This window comes from Aspergillus campestris (genome assembly GCF_002847485.1).
Source record: "Aspergillus campestris IBT 28561 chromosome Unknown P168scaffold_2, whole genome shotgun sequence".
Classification (NCBI taxonomy): Eukaryota; Fungi; Ascomycota; class Eurotiomycetes; order Eurotiales; family Aspergillaceae; genus Aspergillus; species Aspergillus campestris.
The window spans coordinates 1,344,663-1,364,738 of record NW_020194337.1 but is presented as its reverse complement, the minus strand read 5'-3'; the positions used below and the strand labels follow the sequence as shown (position 1 = coordinate 1,364,738).

At 52.1% G+C, this 20,076-nt stretch overlaps 4 protein-coding genes and 1 non-coding gene across 5 annotated transcripts; 2 read left to right on the top strand and 3 right to left on the bottom strand.

Moving 5' to 3' along the window:
* Positions 1-147: 147 nt before the first annotated feature.
* Positions 148-1,266, bottom strand: scw4 (putative cell wall glucanase (Scw4); the record flags this gene model as incomplete). Its single annotated transcript, XM_024840898.1, has 2 exons — positions 148-1,047; positions 1,108-1,266. The coding sequence occupies 2 exons, from the start codon at positions 1,264-1,266 to the stop codon at positions 148-150; spliced, it is 1,059 nt and encodes a 352-aa protein (XP_024695960.1).
* A 719-nt stretch (positions 1,267-1,985) lies between these two features.
* On the bottom strand, positions 1,986-4,234 carry lcbA (serine C-palmitoyltransferase subunit lcbA). Its single transcript, XM_024836661.1, has 4 exons — positions 3,750-4,234; positions 3,151-3,661; positions 2,594-3,085; positions 1,986-2,523 (listed from the first exon to the last, which is right to left on the bottom strand). Exons 1-4 carry the CDS (start codon positions 4,076-4,078, stop codon positions 2,341-2,343), a joined length of 1,515 nt encoding a protein of 504 aa, XP_024695959.1. The 5' UTR covers positions 4,079-4,234; the 3' UTR covers positions 1,986-2,340.
* A 450-nt stretch (positions 4,235-4,684) lies between these two features.
* P168DRAFT_94610 (1,3-beta-glucan synthase) lies at positions 4,685-10,364 on the bottom strand. Its single transcript, XM_024842230.1, has 2 exons — positions 5,180-10,364; positions 4,685-5,126 (listed from the first exon to the last, which is right to left on the bottom strand). The coding sequence occupies exons 1-2, from the start codon at positions 10,270-10,272 to the stop codon at positions 4,847-4,849; spliced, it is 5,373 nt and encodes a 1,790-aa protein (XP_024695958.1). The 5' UTR covers positions 10,273-10,364; the 3' UTR covers positions 4,685-4,846.
* A 6,556-nt stretch (positions 10,365-16,920) lies between these two features.
* Positions 16,921-18,701, top strand: P168DRAFT_295238 (glycoside hydrolase family 72 protein; the record flags this gene model as incomplete). Its single annotated transcript, XM_024838023.1, has 4 exons — positions 16,921-17,042; positions 17,104-17,129; positions 17,182-17,931; positions 17,992-18,701. 4 exons carry the CDS (start codon positions 16,921-16,923, stop codon positions 18,699-18,701), a joined length of 1,608 nt encoding a protein of 535 aa, XP_024695957.1.
* Positions 18,702-19,804: 1,103 nt separating this feature from the next.
* P168DRAFT_t40 lies at positions 19,805-19,896 on the top strand. Its single transcript has one exon. It is a non-coding gene; the product is annotated as a tRNA-Pro (tRNA).
* Positions 19,897-20,076: the final 180 nt, after the last annotated feature.

Sequence of the window (20,076 nt, the reverse complement as noted above, 5' to 3'; positions counted from 1 at the left end):
CGAGAATGCCGAAACTAGGCACAGAAGAAGGTAAAGGAAGGTAAAGTAAAAGCACAGCTTTTGTCCATCTTTCTTTCTTTCCCTCCAAGAAAGAAAAACAGAGACAGAGAGAAAGAAGAAGAAGAAGAAGAAGAAGAAGAAAGGAGACTACAGCCCATGAATCCCCCAAAATCTCTCCGCCCCAAACGTGCCCTCCCCATCCTTCTTCCAAGCATCATCAAACGCCGAAAACAGGACCAAATCCGCCGGATTCCCACGAAAGCTCTCCCTCAGGCTCTGCACAGCGGCCCGATTATTCTCCACAGAAGGCACAGCCTTCCCATTCGCCTGCCCAGCATGCGGCCACCCCGACTCGGTGATCACAACGCGCTTCCCGCCCGCCTTGCGCGAGATCTCCCCCGCCTTGCCCGCGACGTAGGCGCCCGCGCCAGCCGCCGACTGTGTTGCGTCGAAGAAAGCGTGGCAGTTCGCGGCGCAGTAGTCGGACGCGGTGCACAGCTCGGGGTGCGCGAGGAGCATCGAGAAGGTGTCGACTGTTACGATGGGGCCTTTGTAGCCTGCGGGTCGGAGCGTGTCGCGCGCTTGCTGTAGGGCTTGGACCATTTGTTGCGGGGTGGCTTGGCCGCGGTTGACGAGCTCGTTGCCGATGGAGATGGTGTGGATTGTGGACCAGTCGGATGAGGCGGCCTTGATGAGGGTTTGCAGGCTGGAGGAGTAGTCTTGGAGGTCGTAGATGCCGGCGAAGACTTGCATGTTGTGTTTCCGGGCGGCGGTTGTTACTGTGTGTGTTTGGTCGCAGTCGACGCCGTAGATGCGGACGAAGGCGTATTGGGGTTGGATGCGCGCGATGTCGGCGTTGACTTGGGATTGGGACTTGCAGGTCCCGTCTGCGTTGTAGGGGCTGTAGGAGATACCGTGGGGGACGCGGGCTTCGGTGTTGGGTTTGGTCTCCTCTGGTTTGGGGTCTGGCTTGGGGGCGGGTTTGGGATCGGGTTTCGGGGCAGGCTTAGGGTCGGGCTTCGGCTTGGGCTGGAACTGAGACAAGATCTGTTTTTACCGTTAGATACTTCGAGTTTCCATGCCATGTGCGAGAGAGACTTGACTTACGCCATTGGCAGCATCCGTCACGTATTTGATAGGATTGCCGGCCTCGTCGACCAGCGCAATCACAATATCGAAAGGCCCATCTCTGGCGACGACGCGAGGAAGCGCAGTCGCCTGGATACTGAGCAGGAGCACAGCCAGAAGGAGAATGATACACTTCATTGTTGATCTGCTCGGGGCTTCAATCAATCCACGTTGAGATCGTGCAGTGAGTTCTTGGTAGTAAGCTAGCTCTCCAAGCTTCCACAGACGCGTTCTGTTACCAGGGCAGATCAATATGAAGATGGACAATCAATCCTTAGGAAGAAGACAAGATCAAGAAGTTATAGAAGAAGAATATCGTATAGAAGAATCCTCAGCTGGGGATTCCAGGAGACACCACCCTCCAAGGACCCATCCATCCATTCCAGCCCTGTCTGATCTCAGTGAATGTTCCATCCCAAATCCGGCACAGGCCCCTGTGTAATTCACCGCGAAGAATGTGGAGAGAGGGTGAGAATCCACGAGCGTGCCCTCTTACCCTGTTCCCCCCCGCGGGAGCATTCACAGTGCCCATAGCCCGCCCATACCTAGGTGAAACGGTGAAACCCCCTGTGTTCATATTAGAGGAATGTCCCTGCCCTCTTCACTCATTTCACACACCCCACGTGTAACTTCTTCGCGTCGTGCAGACTGAATCAGACGGTCCTTTCTATTTCACGGTGTGACGTCAGCTTTTGAGCATTCTATTGAGTGGGAGGAAATAGTTAACTAGGTAGTTGTCTGTGTTGGTGATTGTTGGCCTGTTTTCCCAGGCGCCAAGGAGTCACTCCCCGTCTATCCCTTTCTCCCCTCCAATTCACCCTTAATTCCTATCCTACCCCTGATGATATCACTGTGAAGAAAGGATAAAAATTCATATTAAACAAAATATTCTCTAATAATGTGCAGTACAGAATAAGTTCGACGAATTATTCGTCAACCGGAAAGTGAACCCGCGGCAGGTGACCGCTTGTTTTTCTCTGCTGTCAATGCAGTCCGAACATGCCCGCCCATCCTCGGGGAGTAAACGGCATCCTGGTGGGTATGACGACCATATGGGAACTGTGCTTACAACAGGGTCGGAAGAAAGATGTACAAGGGACGAAGGGAGGAAATTAAGACATAGGGAGATATGAGGGGGGGGGGCAACAAGCGTCATCGGAGCATGAGTTTTCGTGGTCGAATCTTCCAAGAGATCAAAGGCGTACACAGCGTTTATTTCTTCTTGCTGAGAACCTTGGTGACGGCATGGCGGATCGTCGTCCCGGCTTTCTCGATTTCCTTCTTTGTTAAGCCGGTCGTCACGCACACCTTCAATGCCGGTGGAATGAACTGCTTGGGTTCGAAGTTGTCCTGGAGGGTCTTCAAACGGGTGATGAGGACACCGTTTGCAAGGCACTGCATCGAATTGTTAGACACAGGACGGGATAGAAGAAAAGGGGAATAAGAAAGACAGAGATGAACGTACCTCGTCAACAACATCTTGCAGCAGAAACTGCTGATCATCAATGGAAAGTTTCTTAGCAGAAACAACCTCCGGCTTGATAACAAGCAGCAAAATCGGGTTCTCCGGTGCGCTCATGCAATAGACCCAATCACTCCGGGGATCCAGCTGGGCCCGAATCGTCTTGGTATACTCGCGCAGCTGGGACACGGTCTCGGGGCTGTTCTGGAGCATGTTGATCGTGGCGCTGGCAGTAGTCGAGAGGAGCGCCGGCAGGGCGGCGGAGAAAGTGTACGCGGCCGCGGAAATGCGCTGATGGTGGACGATCTCCTCCGAACCGGCGCAGAAGCCACCTCCCGCGATCAACGGGCCGGCCAGCGAGCCCACGATCATGTCAACCTCCGCCGCGTCCACGTTCTGGTGCTCCGTCACGCCCCGTCCGGTTCTTCCGAGGACGCCAAACGACCACGACTCGTCTAGGATAAGTCGGAACTTGTACTTGAGTTTCAGCTCGATCTAAACTCCACAGTCAGCTTTGTCCTGGCCATTTCTACGGCGAATGAAGCTGGGAGGGAACACACAATCTTAGGCAAGTCAACCAAGTCGCCGTACGACTCAAACAGGCCTTCAGTGATGATGAACCGCCGGGTGAGAGGCTTGCGGGCCTGCTCCTTAGTGACCTTGGCAAGTACCCTCTCCAAATCCTCCATGTCATTATGCTCATACCACCGAACGATGCTGCGAGAGATCTGGATACCCTTTCGGATCGCAAAGCTAACACCCTTATCCGCCACGATGATATCCCCACGCTTGGAGAACGCCGGAATCACACTAGAAATGGTCGAGAAAGCCTGGGCGTAGATAATACAATCAGGGACCCCAAGGAAAGACGCCACATCAGCCTCCGTCTTCATATGCACGTCCTGAGTACCGTAGAAACCGCGGGGGCCACAAGGGCCAACGCCATAGTTCCGGAGCGTCTGGATAGCCTTTTCCTTGAGCGATTCGTTCGTATTAAAGTTGTAGAAGTTGTAAGAGCCGAGATTCGTAACCGTCCGGCCATTCGACAATTTTGACTTGGGACCGACGGGCCTATTCCGGGATTCCGACAACGTCAGCATACAACCAGCCCGTGTTTCGCGACAACGACGAAGCAACACATGGATGAAGATATTCCTACCCGACAATCACCGTCCGCTTATCCACCTCCATCTCCTCCAGCGCACTCGGCTTCCCGACCAGGGGTTCCGGCGTCCACTCGTCCACCAAATCGTCGATCTCATCCTCGGAGAGCTGGACTACGCCCGGTTTGGTCGAATACTTGGGGGCAAGGAGATAGCGAACGGCGAAGAGGAACAGGAACAACTCGACGGCGGAACGGATCGGATCATTCTGATAACTCGACTTGACGTAGCGCAGGAAGATGGCTGAGCCGGGGAGCCGATGGAAGAGATTGGAGAGTTCGTGCAGGTACTCTGACAAGAGACGCTGGGTCTCCTGGATGTCCATGGCGGGCAGTGTGCACGCAGCAGCGCCCAGATCGGGGGGGTTAATTCAGAGAGCGATAAATTGGGTCACCAGAAGAATCATTAGGATACCATGAGAAGTGAAGAAAGGAGAGACGGTCAGAAAAATGAGAGTTGCAGCAAGAAGAGTAGACGTGCCGGACGGAGTGGACACGGAGAAGGTCGAGGCACCAGCGATCGATTTCCGGATCCTCGCGTGGTGGCACGTGACCCCCCTGCGCCCTTACAGTCAAGTGTTGACGGGCTTTCTTTTTTTGATTTCCTACGTTTGTTCTACTGCATGGTGTTTTTTACTGCCATGATTGACCTTCTGCAGGTTGCACTAGTCTCTTCAAGCGCGACTACGGGGTACAGGGGTGTCCTATCACGCCAAACGGGCCTCGGCTCAGGATTTACAAGAAGATCATCTTTAAAAGGACTGCCTTAAACAAAAGAGAACAAGAAAGAATTTGCAAGTCTAATAATCACATACATGAGGGACAGTAACACACGACACCTGGAGAATACAACAGCTAACAAAGATCGCACCCATTAATGTTGGCGACGGCAAAGATCCGTGCGCTCAGATAAGACAAGAAAGAGAACACGCGACAAATGTATGGGACGCAGCAACAACGTCAGGGCGCTGGTTACTTTATACAGCTCATTTCCATAATTCCATTTCTGAAGATGGGGGGGCAAGAAAAAGAAGAAAAAAGAAGGAATGCAGCAAAATGCGGTGCTAACGTGAAGGGAAGGAGCGGACCGGCCTCTATGACGGAGGACTGGGCGTCCAGGCCTTGAATCCTTTCGGAAGGTTGCTACCCGTGTAGCTAGCAACGGTGTCATTGTTGTTCGCATCCAAGGGCTGCAAAAGTTGCATCGGGATGTCCGGCAAGCTCAGAGACTTGATAGTACGGGCGACCAGCGGCGCGATGATGAGCACAAGGAAGAGGACAAGCATGACAAAGTAGAGGATAGCAAAACGGATGACTCTCCGCTTTCGTAGCTTGGACTGTTTGAGGGAGTAGATCGGGGGTCGGATTTGACGACTGATTGGCATTAGCACTAGTGCCCGTGGGACATGGAAAAGGGAGGAACATACCTGGGTCGCAGCCAGAAAAGAATGACGGAATGGAACTTGTCGATGTAAGGAACGCAGAGAGCGGGCAGCATGATGAACAGGATCAAATGTCCCAGCACAAAGTCCGCAGAGAAATAACCCAGTTCCGTGATCTTGCACAGGAACTCGCGGCCCGGCTGAGACATGGAGTGCCAGCCCATGCTATACCACTTACCGGTCCACCACGCGATGTTGGACTGATCATGCTTGAACTCACGGGTCAACGCAAGAGCCACGATCAGCTTGTAGATGAACCGCTGGATGGCAGCCATGGAGATCATTCCCATCAGCATACGAGGCCAGGACCACTGTTCGAGGAAGAACATGACCTCGAAGATAGCAAGGAGAATGACAACAGCGACGGCGTGGGCAATGGCAGCCAAAACAGAACCGAACTTCTTGCAGCACATGCTCAGGAGCGGGCCCATACAGCACGCCATGGCGAAGAAGACGCCGGCGACACCGGCGTTGATCGCAATCGGTCCAAAGGCGCAAATCGCGATACGGATAAGGGCATTGTACGCCTTGTCTTTGTTGTTCGTAACGCCAGTCCGAGAGTTGATGTACAGGAACGGAACAAGCGTGACGGCAACCTGAACCAAGGGCACGAGGATCTCCGCGAAGAAGATGTTCGAGATACGGGCCCTGGGGACGTCGCCGGACCCCTTCTCGGAAGGAACACCGAGAAGCTTGCGCTTGTAGCCCGTGATACGGGTACGGGACAAGCGGCAGAAACCGATCCAGGACGAGGCGTGCGAACGAGAGTTACCACGCGAGAGCCAACGCAGGTAGTCACGGTAGTCAATGAAGAAGTCGTTCCAGGCGAACTGATGAGGGTTGAACAGGAAGGGCGAAATGCACAACGCAAGAAGCGACACCCAGAACCAAATCAGAGACGCAGTCCAGACGGTGGAAGTGGCGAACAGCAGCATCAGGAGCGAGCGAGCGCCCGCGTAGATCGAAGGGCCCGCAAAACGCGAGTACAAGATACCGAACGGAATACGCGCCGTGGCAAAGCCACGCCCAGTACCGATGTAGCGGGCACCACCGAACGACAAGTTCTGGTGCACCGCGTTGGCGTAGATCTGACACACGAACACCTCGAACATGAAAGAGAAAGAACCGAAATGCTTGGCCAAACGGGTTGCCATGCGCCAGACACCTCGCTCGGTCAATTCCTGGACGGCCAGGGGCACGAACGAAATGAAGAACACGATGAAGATGGAGATAATACAGCGATTGACCCAGTCCACGACCGGTACGAGGTTGGCACAGAATGTGGGTCTCAGGGGGTCGGTGATAGGCAGATCGGGGTTGTAGGTGCAAGTAATCGTCTCGTGCTTGAGGGCTCCCAGATTGACCAAGACGATCATGAACATCTGCACCGAAAGCATAATGAACATGTTGTTGATGTGGAAACCAGGATGGGCATAGTAGAAAGACAGGAAGCGATCCAGAGGCAACTGGGTACCAAGGTAGTAATACTCGCGAGAGAGCATCTGCTCACCCATACCAGTACCAATCTTGGTGGTGAAGTTGAGAATAGAGCCAAAACCCAGATCACGACCCTTACCACACTGGAAGTACTCGCAATGCTTGATGCGACCACCACGGCAGAGAGCGGTCATACCAGCGTAAATATCTTCGTTCAGGTGAAGACCCTTTTGCGCCTTGGAGATACCGCCGCGAGTAGTCATGAAAACACCGTTGAGGAAATCCGGGTGACCATAGTGAAGCTTGCCTCCAATCTGGGCCAGAGTACGCGCGAACAAGGTACCGAACGTCTGTTCCTTACCAGCGGCAACGTCACCAAGAACACCAACGTTCTCGGAGAAAATGTATTCACGGGCACCGAGAATGGCGACGGGTTCGGTGCTCTGGGTCGGGATACCAGGGGTGTACGGCGAGACATTGTCGGTGGTCAGTTCTTCAAATTCAGCCAGCACGCTACGAATCTTCAGGCACTCTTCGAGATAGTTGTCCTGGTTAGCGTCGATCACCTGGATGTATTCACCGCGGTAGAAGATAATGGAGTGGTTCTGGTTGTCGGATTTGCCATCACCAAGGATAGGGTTGCCGGAGAGTTGAATCCTGAACTTGGGCTTGCGCATGCCGTTGTCCAGCAGCTCACAGTGGCCATCAATCAGAGCGGAGTAGAGGCGTGGCTCCTCACCCTCCTCAAGCGGTGCTTCTTCATCCAGGTAGGCAATCTGAAGATCGGGGTAGGCACGGAGCAAGAACTCGGTGTTCTCACGCTCTTCCTTGTTGAACTTGGCATAACGCTGCATAGAAACGCAGATCTTGAACTTCCGGCGGGCCATCCGCTCGAGCTCGCGCTCGAGCTTCTCGGAATTGCCACCAAACATCTGCACGACCTCGGGATTCTCCACACGATACAGCAACTTGATCGCGCGGCTGTAGTTCATGAATCCAGAGACAGTACGGTACAGGGTCTGAGAGCGCAGGGAAGACCAGATACGGGTTCGCAGCGTGTATTCAGGGGCAGCAGATTTGAAACCAATGCAGTAGAACGGAAGGTCATCGATCTTGCTCTTCGCCACATCCTTCTCGCTCTTCTCGGACTCGCCGTTGAACTGGGAGGTCTCATCGGCCAGGATCTTGGTGTCCTTCACGAAGCAGTCCCACTCATGGGGGTGGAGTTGCTTGAGGTATTCCAAGAGAGTAACACGCGAGTAGGGCTCGTCTTCACGAATAATTTCACGGAGCGAAAGCAGGATCTTTTCGCCGTAATGCGGGATGAGCACGGTGAACGTGGGCATGTTGTCGACGGGGAGAGGCTCCGGCATAGGCGTGGAGAGGGACTGGGCGAAGAAGGAGATACGACGTTCGGCTTCGCTACCGGCCGGGAAGAACTCGGTCTTGAAAGACTGGTCCTCCTGGGAAACAAAGAAGGTCGGTGCGCGAAGAGTTCTCTTGCCCTCTTGCTCCGAAGGAACCTGATGATAGAGCAGTTTCTGGACGTGATCAATGGCCAAGAGATGCTCCCGGTACATCGAGATGATGATGGCGTTCCAAACCTGCGAGATTAGGACCTTGGGCTTGTACTTGATCTCCATGTCGGTGGTGGCCAAGACTTTCGAATAGATACGCTTCGGAAGGCGAGAGAAGATGTTCCTCCAGGGCGACCAGATGGACACACCCAGGTAGAAGGAGCGCGCAACCGAGAACACCGTGTTGCAGATAATGTACCACAGGTAACTATCGAGGAAGAAGAGAGTCAAGTCCATGAAGAACATCAGGCCGAGAAGAATCTGGGGCTGGGCGTGGCAGAGCTTGTTGGGAATGTACAAGACACCAGCACATTGGCGGAGCTTCAAGGGGGACAAGATGCGAATGGGATCCTTGAAAGACAGAGTCAAGAAGAAGTACGACTCCGCCAGCTTGGCACCAAAAACGCAGACCCAGAGACCGTAGGACATCCACATGTCATTGCCCTTCAGACGGGGGAAGCTCGCGGTGAAGGTTTGGCTCGCGACGTACTGGCGGCCATGTTTCTTCATGTAACTGCCGAACAAGCCACCCAGGGGCATGACCGCGAAGAAGAAGAAGGTAGCCAGAGCGACAAAAAAGTGCACAATACCGATAATCAAGGCGGGGGTCTCCCCGACCTTGTCCTTGAAGGCAAAGACTACGACACCAGGCGCAAGGTTGACGATGAACACAGCGAGGAGGAACATGAGACGCTTGCTCAAGTGCTGCGCACCGGCCCAGCGTCGAGGGACGTACATCCATTCCATAATAGTGGCGAAGATTTGAATGAAAGCGACGAGGGCACCACCGAAACCGACAGCAGACCATTGCCACGAGCCCGGCGGCTTGTTGTTCATCTGCTGTTGGTAGTTGTGGGTGTACAGGGTCGGAGCGTTGTATGCAGTGAAGAACCAGAAAGAGCCCAAGTGGATGACCCAGATACGGTTGAAGTTGGTGGCCATGTGGAACCACGAACGGGTCTCCTTGTATGTCTTGAAGAAGGCCTTCTTCCAGACGATATCCTTGAGCTTGGTCCACCGCTCGGCGGGTGGGATGTCGACCAGACGCGTCTTGTCCTCAAAGGCAATGCGCTCGATGCCCTCAGGGTACCAGAAGAGCTGGTTCATGTCATCGTAACCAATGATCTTGTTGTGGTCGCGCTCGCGACGGACATACTTTCCTTCCAGGATCTCATAGCCCTGGTCGCGACAGAACTGATAGAGGGGCGTAATCACCTCGTTCAGGTAGGTGAATTCCTCCACCGGTTCGACACGGTTCTGGCACTCTTGGGAGTTGTAGAAGTCGTCGGCGCACTTGAAGATGAAGCAGATACACTCGGGCAGGAAACGGACCTGGTTGGCCTCACCCCAGCACAGAAGGAACAGGGCGACCTGGCGCATCCGGTCGTGTTGGGACATGCGGTTCATCCGGGTCTTCCAGCGGTACTCGGCGGCTTCGAGGCTGTTGTCGCCCTCGAGGGCTTCAAGGGTTTCATCGACATTTTCCGGGTTTTCCTCGGCCTTCTTCTTGGCTGCCTTGCGGGCCTTGCGTGTCTTCCGATCCGCCTTGCCCAACTTCATGTTGGCGAAGCCGACCGCGTCGTCCAGATCCAGATGGGCAGCAAAGTACCAGCGTCGGTAGTTGGCATTATCACCGCCGATGTAGTCCGCATGGAGAGACAGGAGGGCTTGATTGGGGGTCATCCGCGACGCACGCGAGTCCAGCTGCGTCATGAGGTGGTCGTACATGTTCCGCATGCTGTCCCGTTGGAAGCCGAACTTGTTGACCAGGTCGAGGAAGATGTCTTCGACCTCTTCCTTGGAGACCGGGATCTGGCCATCGGACGCCCACGCGGGGTACGGCTCGCGGGACCGTTGACCCGCCGGCAAGGCGTTTCCGTACTCCATGCCGTAGACTGGAGTCGAAGCACCCGACGACCGGTTGGCACCGTAGGAGATCTGCGAGGACGGAGGACGGTAGCCACCGTATCCCCGACCATACTGGCTGTCGGCGTAGCTGTTGTACCGATCATCATTGCGGCCATAGTAATCCATGTCGGCCGCACGAGCGGTTTCGGACCTCATGGTAAAATCACTAAAGGTCTCGGAATCTTCCTCTGAATCACCACGGCGTCTTCCTCGGCCACCCTGGTCGTAGTACTGGTCGCCATAGTATTCGTCCTGGTGGCCGGCATCGTAGTATCCACCATCCGGGTGATACCCGGCCTGTGCTCCATCGCCGTAATAACCACTGCGAGGGTCAGCTGGCCATGTACATCACCACAAGACGATGCTCCCATCCATCACTTACCCTTGATCGTAGTACCCATCGCCGTAATCATGAGGGTCATAATAACCCTGACCGTGGTCATCCTGGTAATAGGAATCCCCATGGCCTTGGGCTTGGCCTTGGGCTTGGCCTTGGCCTTGTTGATGGCCGTAGCCATCGTCGTAGTGGCCTCCTTGATAGCCTGACATGCTAGATAGCCACTATGACTGTACCGTCGACAGTATTATGTTTCTTGTTTATTGTTCCTATTCAAGGCATAGACCGTTAGCGCCCTGTCTCCTAATTCAAAACGGCAAAAACGGCAACAAAAGGACACTTACAACAGTCAAGACCCATTAAAATTAAATTGAGCGGTTCGTTGAATAATATTAGGACATAAAGTCGATGGAACGGTGGATGCGGTACACAGGAGGGTTGTAGAAGCCGCAATCAACCCAGCGCGCTGTGAATCCGTGGCGATCTCTCTCGGACGCACCAGTTCCAGACTGTTCGAACGCGAAATCGGCGAAATCGAAACACACCAAGATTTGATGGAATATCAACGCGACGTCGCTAGGGCGTGCTGTTGTCGAGGTGTTGTATAACGAATGGAAGGGGGTTGGGGGGCGGATGATGTAGCGAGGGAGAAAAAAAAAAAGAACAAAAAAAGGAAGAGAACAAGCCTTCAACACCGACAAGGCTGGGTGCTTGTAGCTGCTGCAAGTATTCCCACAACGATCTCCCTCTTCTTTCCTTAAAACGAAGGCGAGAAAGAAGGAAGGAAGGGATGTAGTTGGTAGGCAGTAAGTAGGTGTCGATGTAAGTTTCGGGTACAGAACAATCAAAAGAGCGAACTTAGGAACCCCCCCAAAAAAAAATAATAAGGGAAGAACCAAAAGGAAAGAAAGGACCCAAAAGAAGCTGGAGAGGGTCAGGATGAACGGGTGCTAACGTAGGGGAGGGAAAAGGACAGGGCCTGAGTTGGACGGGGATAGTCAAAAGGGAATCGATTGACCAACCCAGCAGGGAAAAGACTGAAGAGGAGGAGGGGGGCGAAAGAGGAGATTGTGGTTATTTTGGGATCTGGATCTGCTAATTTACCTCACAAAGAGTGTACACATCGTATGGTAAATGGTATTCAAGTATTCAAGTTGACCGAAGGAGACCAGACAGGGAAAACCATAATAATAATACATCACTGGAACCAGTTACCACGCGCTGATAGGAGAGCTGCGTAATTCACGTATTTGGTATTACATCGTTACTAGCAGTAAGATACATGCATTACTTCATGTAGGCAGCCTCGAGGTACTCCGTACCTACATCAGGATCGAACATAACACGCCCACGTGTACCTCGCGGTTATTTTGGTACCTTCAGATACCAGATATACAGCCAAGCAACGTACCCTACCATACGTAGCTTGTACTCTCAACTCCGACAAGCCACCAACCTCCCTTTATTGGAAGGCTGGTGCGGGTTCTTCCCCCGTTTTCCTGGTGGCTCAAGCCAGTAAGAGAGAAAGACATTCCCTGGAGCAGGTACAGAGTACAACTCCTGATGTACGGAGGACCCTTCCCTTGACTGGGGCGGCCTGAACGCTGTCCACGCTGACAGGGTCTATAGTTACGTGGGCGCGGGTACGTAAAGCGTCTGTTTGCAGTACTGCTGCATCATCCTACAGTACTCCATACATCCTCTCCATTGATTCGTGTCTGTGGCCGGCTTACCTCCCCTTCTGGATTATGCAAAACTTGCGGTACTCCACATGTTTACAGAGGATGCCTTGGGTCGTCGTGGTCGAACACCCCGCTGAAGCAACTGGGAGAGAGAACGAGAGAACCTTCCAACTTTCCAATTTAGTGAGCCTCGAGAATCAGAGGGGGGGCAAGCGGTGGATTGGCATCACATTACTGGCTACATGGGTCCGGGATTCCTGGGAAATCATGAGCGGCCCCTGAGACCCGACCCACCGACTCCAGAGACTTGTTCCATCTGATGGAAGGGTAAGGAATAATACCGAGGTGATACACGATGGGTATTGATTGGTAATGATGGTGGTTCGTGTTATTACATGGTTTTGTTTACCTTTCCAGAGAATTTGGTATGAAGGGATGGGGAGGATCCATTGCCTGTTCCCCCAGCAAACTCTCGCTCGAGTCAATCGTTCCATACTTGATGAATGCGTCGCTACGTGGTTCTTTGTTTGTTGTGGTGTTCGTCTAGAGAGCAGATGTCGAATCATAATGGGGTTGGTATCCATATCCATGGACGACCTGGTTCCTGAACCAGTCCTGTTACTCTTTGGACAGTTCCTTGGAACAACTTGATAACTTAGTAGTGTATTCCTCCAGTCGGTACCAAGGTACGGTCAGTACCAAACACACACTGCCATATTCCGTACATCGGACAGGTAAGAGCATAGAAATCAACAAAACAATACCGATTATACCTACTATAGTATCCCACGAGCGGAGAAGCCGGAGTCTCTATCGAATGATGATAAATCAAAAATAAACATGTTTTACGATTATCAGCTACTTATCTATTTTTACTTGACTTTTTGCCTCCAATGACCTACGGAACACACAAGGACACAGGATGGAGACGGGGGGTGTGTGTTCCAAACGACCTTCCCATCTTCGCATGCAGCTGGACAATCCACCAGATTTGCCACCCGGGAGCCTTCCAATGGAAAAGCCCTGCCACCGGATATGCGACCTGTCGTCTTGTCTTGACGAATATATTACGCATGTTCAAAACAATAGGGGAAGGATGCGCACTGGATCGAATCTCGATCGCATTTGCTGCAATCCAGTTTCGGTCCCCTTGGCTGCACTCCAAGCTTTTGCACTCCAAGCCTTGTGCGCTGGAAAGCTTCGGACGGAACCCACCCGGCCGTTGCGAGATGAAATCTAGTTAGTCCACAAGCCATAGAGTCCATTGACTAAGGGACCGATCCGCTGCGTTCCCCTCTGAAACATCGTCATTCTTCATCGATAGTGCGGTGTTTGGCCTGATTATTCTTGAGGGAGACTTCCATGGCCACCGGGACTTGGGCACCTGTCACATACTAAACATACAACCGACTAGTATCGACTAGTATGGAGAGTTGCCAACTGTCTCAGATACCAACCACGATCCCAGTCAATGTGATGTCCATTCCATGGCTGAGGTCCCGACCGACTCATGATTGAAAGAGTTTAAGCGTGGATGAAGTGGCCTTCTGTCCCCTGCGGCCATTCCTGTTGGCAAATGGCAATCAAATCCATCGCCGGACCCAATGAAAAAGAATGAAAGAGCCTCGACCTCGGCGAGTCTAGCCTAGGATGATCTACGGCCGCAATACTCTTTGGTCTCTTGAACGGAGGGACAACTCTGTCGGATTGCTGTCTGGTCCGCTTAGGCAGCTCCACCGTCGGATGGATTTTATTAGAAATTCAGAACAATAGGACAATGGCCACCTCGCCGATGGAGATTGAGTTCAACGGATACAGAAGTACTTTTTTTGTTTTCTGATCTGTTTGGATTCTGTAAATTACCTCCAGGTTGGTGGTTCAAAATTTCGCTGACTCTGGGCCCACATACCTAAAATTACGCCACCATCATTCCCAGCCAACATACCAAGCCGATCGGGTATCCAGGAGAATCACCTAGGATCGTTGCTATGTACGGGTTCCCGAGTCGACACTAAGACAGACCGCCTCTCGAGGTCGATTTATGCATTTCCGACCACTTTGTTCCTGGAGATACAATGACGTTGGAAGCGAGAATCTAGTGTGTGAGCCCTGAGTAACGGATCCATCTGAAGGTAATCCGGGACGTTTCCAAGAATATCGTACCCAGCGATTATCCGCACTAGATCTCAATAATCCTATTAATATTGATACAACAACCACGGAACTTAACACGGCCGTACCACCCCTCGTCTCGTCAACATAACCCTGTCTTTCATTTCCCATCTGTGTGTTTTTTATCCAACCCCTCAAAAGGAGGGTTGAACATCCCTCAAGATAAAAATATCGTCTGGCACATGTCTGGATCGGCCCTGAAACTGGTATGATGGTATCCTTGCAGGCCATACTATTTATATAGGTCGATCTGGTCTGTAACATCTCAACGATAGCGGTAATAAAAAGTGGGATGGACCGGCGTTCTAGAAGGGCACTATCATCCCATTGATACTCTAATATAATTTTCCTTGGCTCCATCATGTGAATTAGAATTAGAATTACCTTACCAGGATCACAAATGAATTGATACATGTCCAGAATATGACAGACTGGATGGTGGGACTCAATGGTGGATTAGTCCGTTTCATGCAGATGAAGAGGATTAAGGGATAAATCCGTTCCTGGGGCCTCAGGCCAATCGGATAGTCGCACCCCCTTAACAGCAGTCAGCCTGAGGTGGCGAAATGGAGGACAGCAATATGGAGAAGTAATAAACATAATCACCGTCCAGATTACTCCATATTCTAAAGACAGTAACAGTCGCCAGGTAGGGAGGTGCCTGAAAGATCCCAGATTACTAAGAAAGCCCCAGGGGGTGGTGGGGGAAAAGAAAAGGGGCTGGTGTTTCATGTTGGATGACGGTCCTCGAATCGGCTTCTCCCGTCTACTCACTGGGACCACTCCTGATTAATGCAGCAATATCATGACAAGAGGAGTATCATTATCAATGATCCCCCCTTTATTGATTCTAATTATATTCATATTCTATTGACTTGTCTTTTGGTCTCTACAAGTATTGGATATTCCCATCCTAAAGTGTGATCGGTATGATGACATTGTGCTGACAGGTGATGGAATCAATAGCATTATCTTGATGCAGGCACAATCCACCAGTTGACGATCTTACCCAACAGGGTATTAGTAATCCACTGGTAGCTACACCCGCCCCTCCACATGATTGTCCCCTCTTGAACCGAAGAAGACAGAAGAAACGGGGGCAGGTCAACAACCTCTTTCGATTCCAGACTCCAGACTCTCATCATTGATATGAAACTCCAATCAAACAGACCAAGCTTTTTCTACAACGTATGTTCTTCTAGACCCTCCTCCCATGTCGAGGGAGTGCTTCGATTTTGAAGGGTACCGCGGTCTGAATATCGAGCCATGGTCCACCGACCAAGGAGGAATGATCATCATTTAAGGAACTTTGGGACCTGGATCGACCTCCACTGTCTACCACTCACATCGTCTGGATGAGATGCTTCGCCACACAAGCGTCGAACCGTGTGCTGTGGACTGGTCGTCTAGCCTACGAGATCGGCACTGTTGAATTTATGAGCAAGGCAACCAACCTTGGATGAATGCCTCATGGTAATAACGGGAGCCATTGAGGCCGAGAGCGCCCTGGAGGCACCGCATGCAGAACGAAGCTTGCGCAAGTGTACCCCAAAATGCATACGTCGTAGCCACAGAGCCACTCTATTCCAGACAGTTGTCGGTGCAACATCATCTTTCCTGGACGGTGTCATGATTATCGTGATATTCATACCCAAGATTCGGGGAAAGCTGATGTGGTGAGTAACATCCCGTGTTCAGCGACCGAGTGCGCTCTTTGCATATCGCGGACGCGACACTCGCAGTCTCCCACCCAATGAGCCCCAAATCCTTAGATGGGGCCATACTCAGGAGAGTGGTGCCCTTCGAATGATCACATCCTTTGATCAGCGGCGCGACTCTGTGGGACAAACACCGGCGTTGCTTTTGGCAGAGATTCTATGGGATACTCCTAATGTACGGGGCTTCGCTATATATATCACAACCTAAGAAGAGGGGGTGGACGCCCGCCGATAAGTTAAGCTTCTGGTCCTTGGGCGCTTTCACCCCTGATCGGTTTTGAGAGTGGGTCTGGATTGCGTGTTCCTGCGGCCTCTGATATCAGAGCATCCTCTCATGTGGGTGAATCTGGGATCCCGTCGAACAAATGACAGCCTCCAGAAGGGTCAATCACCGCCCATCACCACTGATCAACATCAATCTATGTCCTTAGGAGAAGACCATGGTGGATTAACCCTGAGAACTGTGCCGTCTCTGACGGTCGGCGGCCCCAGCACAACGGAAGGAAATTGTGTCCCTGAGGTCCTGCTCACCCTGTGTGTCCCTGAGTTGGATCCGTCGGTTACATAGAAGAACTGAAGGCCCTCGTGGCGACCGTCCTTTTTGTTTGTAGATATATACACATCACCCGCTGTCTTTCTTTTTTCTTAAGTTTTTCTTCACCTACTTTTCACTTTTTTTGCTTATTGTTGGTCGCAAGTCATTCCTTTGGTGCGATCTTTTTTTATACACTCTTTTTTATCGAGACATCCATTTTGGGTCTCAGCCTTTCGTTGGTAAACACAATCACACAACCTGGTATCCAGGATAAATCTCTACAGTACAGTCAGAAACCCTGGTCTGGTATCTGATCAATTCGCCATCTGCTGTTGAACAGAAGAAGCAAGAAACTACATCATGAAGATCTCCAACGTCGTCGCCGGTGCGGCGCTGTTCGCCAGCACCGTCGCTGCTGCCGACCTGGACCCCATCGTCATCAAGGGCTCCAAATTCTTCTATGAGAACAAGGGAGAGCAATTGTATGGAACTCACGTACCTGACTCGAACTCGGTCGCTGTATACTAACCACGTCAACCACAGCTACATCCGTGGTGTTGCCTATCAGGGTAAGATTGATGAGCCATGTCTTTCCAGGAATTGGACACTGACTTTGAACAGAGGAGTCCACTAGCGGCGGGCCTAACAGTTACAAGGATCCTCTGGCCGACGCCGAGTCCTGCAAGCGTGACGTCCCCATGCTTGAGAAGCTCGGTGCCAACGCCATCCGTGTGTACGCGATTGACCCTAAGAAGGACCACAAGGAGTGCATGGATCTCCTGAGCGAGGCCGGCATCTACGTCATTTCCGATCTGTCCTCGCCCGGCGAGTCCATCAACCGCAAGGACGCCAAGTGGGACAACGACCTCTACAAGCGTTACACCTCCGTCGTGGACGAGCTGGCCCAGTACAAGAACGTCATCGGTTTCTTCGCCGGTAACGAGGTCTCCAACGACAAGAAGACCACAGACGCCAGCGCCTACGTCAAGGCCGCTGTCCGTGACACCAAGGCCTACATCAAGTCCAAGAACTACCGCCCCATGGGTGTTGGTTACGCCACCAGCGATGACTCTGACATCCGTAACGACATGGCCGACTACTTCAACTGCGAGGACGAGGACGAGAGCATCGACTTCTGGGGCTACAACATCTACTCGTGGTGCGGTGACTCCAGCTTCAAGAAGTCCGGCTTCGACGTCCGCACCAAGGAGTTCAAGGACTACAACGTTCCCGTCTTCTTCGCCGAGTACGGCTGCAACGCCGTCAAGCCCCGCAAGTTCTCCGAGGTCGAGGCCCTGTACGGTCCCCAGATGTCCAACGTCTGGTCCGGTGGTATCGTCTACATGTACTTCCAGGAGGACAACGACTACGGTATGTTCTAACCATCATCCCTTACGGTGTTGCAGACCATCGTTCTAACTCTATCGACAGGTCTGGTTAAGGTCGAGGACGGCAAGGCCAAGCCTCGTGAGGACTACAGCTACCTCTCCAAGGAGCTCGCCAAGGCCACTCCCTCCGGTACCAAGATGGATGCGTACAAGCCCACCAACACCGCCCTCCAGAAGTGCCCCGAGGTCAACAACAAGTGGCTCGCGACCTCCAGCCCTCTGCCTCCTTCCCCCAACGAGGATCTCTGCTCCTGCATGGAGGAAAGCCTGGGCTGCGCCCTGAAGGACGACATCGAGGACAAGAAGCTGGACAAGGTCTTCGGCACCGTCTGCGGCTACGACGGCGTCTGTGACGGCATCAGCGGCAACGCCACCAAGGGCGAGTACGGCGCCTACTCGGTCTGCGAGACCAAGCAGCAGCTGTCCTTCGCCATGAACCGCTACTACGAGCAGCAGAAGGCCCAGGGCAACGGCGAGAAGGCCTGTGACTTCAACGGCGCCGCCGAGACCAAGTCCGCCAAGAGCCCCAGCGGCACCTGCGGTTCCCTCCTCAAGGAGGCCGGCGCCAAGGGCACCGGCACCATCAAGTCCGGCGCCAGCGGCTCCGACTCCGAGGGCTCCGAGGCCTCCGCCTCTGGCTCCGAGGGCGCCGCCTTCGTCGTTGCCCCCAGCAGCGTCAACGTCGGCTTCGTCCACATCGGTGCCTACGTCGTCACCGCCATGGTCGCCGGTGCGGGCATGATCCTCCTGTAAACGGCTTTTCTTATTATCCAACCTTTTCTTACATTTCTCTCTTCTTCCCCCACTTTTCACGCACGTTTAATTAGAGATGTGGTCTACACCAGCAGGAGACTTGTTCTCCTGTGATTGCTCCGCTTTAGCTCAACCTGGTTTCATTGTTCCGTTTTAACTCGGCGTACACGCCCCGTACGCATGCAAAGACCTCCCCCGCGGTTGTGGTAGAGACTACGTGGTAATCGATCTATCTATCTATCTATCTATCTATATTCTCTTGGTTTCTTAATCTTAGTTGATTTGTATGTATTCGATCCCAGCCTGCGCGGCGTTTGATAGAAATAGAAATGCTCTTCTTTGTTTGACTTCTCGTTTATCTTTATCTCCCCGACTATCTCTGTAGGTGGTACTATGTTGTGATAGACTTCCTAGCACTGGTACAGTACCCTATGAGATCCCTAGGCTTTCCCTTCGAATACGAATACGACGACCGCTCTATCACGAGAGTAGACGGTAAGACCTCCATGACACATACTCGCACCGTCACATGCCACAGGTGTACAACCCGCTCTGACAATTCATGATACATTCGTGTAGCATGAGTGGTTTACACTTTCGAGGCTACATTTATACAACACTGGCTTCAGTGGAGGGGGAGGAAGGATACTGCTGTGCTCTGTATGTATGGAGTTATCTTTTTGTGGAAGGTGGGGGAGAAGGTTGGACAGTATCCATATGCATATGGCTTTATTGGTATCTTGCTTGATTTGTTTCCATGCTGTGGTCTCTAGTGTGGGGGGTTGGGTGTATTCAGTAAGTGGTGTGTTTCGTTCAGTAGGGGATGGCGGGTTCTGCCTCGAATATATAGTACTGATGCTGTGTACGGTTGATATATCTTGGATGGATATTTATTGCGGAGAATATGTACCTAGCTCTACTACTTGGGTATTGATAACCCATACTAGATACATATATAAATAACTCGACATAATAATGCTATACTAAAGTAACAATTCACTAGCAAAATCCATGGTATATATGGATAGTGATGTAGTGAAAACCAGCAGAGATGAGACAAGCAAGATTCTGTAATTTGATAGGAAACCCTCTTCCATCAGTTAGCCCGGGTGGTCTAGTGGTATGATTCTCGCTTAGGGATTTAAACCCCAAGCATATCTGCGAGAGGTCCCGCGTTCGATCCGCGGCTCGGGCCTGACTTTTCTTTTTTGTTTCCAACTGTCTTGGTTGGGCTATGAATTTTGTTTTAATTTGATAATTGTAATCATTTTTCTAGTAGTGCTACCTGTTTCTTGTTAGTGATTCGCCACGTAGATAGCACAGACTTAGGCATGTCTTGGAAATAAAAGAGACCGTCGTGATATATCACTGCCAA

Excerpts from the sequence above, each read along its gene's own strand:
- lcbA (XM_024836661.1), bottom strand. The coding sequence starts at position 4,078 with ATGGACATCCAGGAGACCCAGCGTCTCTTGTCAGAGTACCTGCACGAA. Across the intron at positions 3,662-3,749 it reads AAGCGGACGGTGATTGTCGG|GCCCGTCGGTCCCAAGTCAA; the intron begins GTAGGAATATCT and ends ATCCCGGAATAG. Across the intron at positions 3,086-3,150 it reads TGGTTGACTTGCCTAAGATT|ATCGAGCTGAAACTCAAGTA; the intron begins GTGTGTTCCCTC and ends TGTGGAGTTTAG.
- P168DRAFT_94610 (XM_024842230.1), bottom strand. The coding sequence starts at position 10,272 with ATGAGGTCCGAAACCGCTCGTGCGGCCGACATGGATTACTATGGCCGC. Across the intron at positions 5,127-5,179 it reads CTTTTCTGGCTGCGACCCAG|TCGTCAAATCCGACCCCCGA; the intron begins GTATGTTCCTCC and ends AATGCCAATCAG.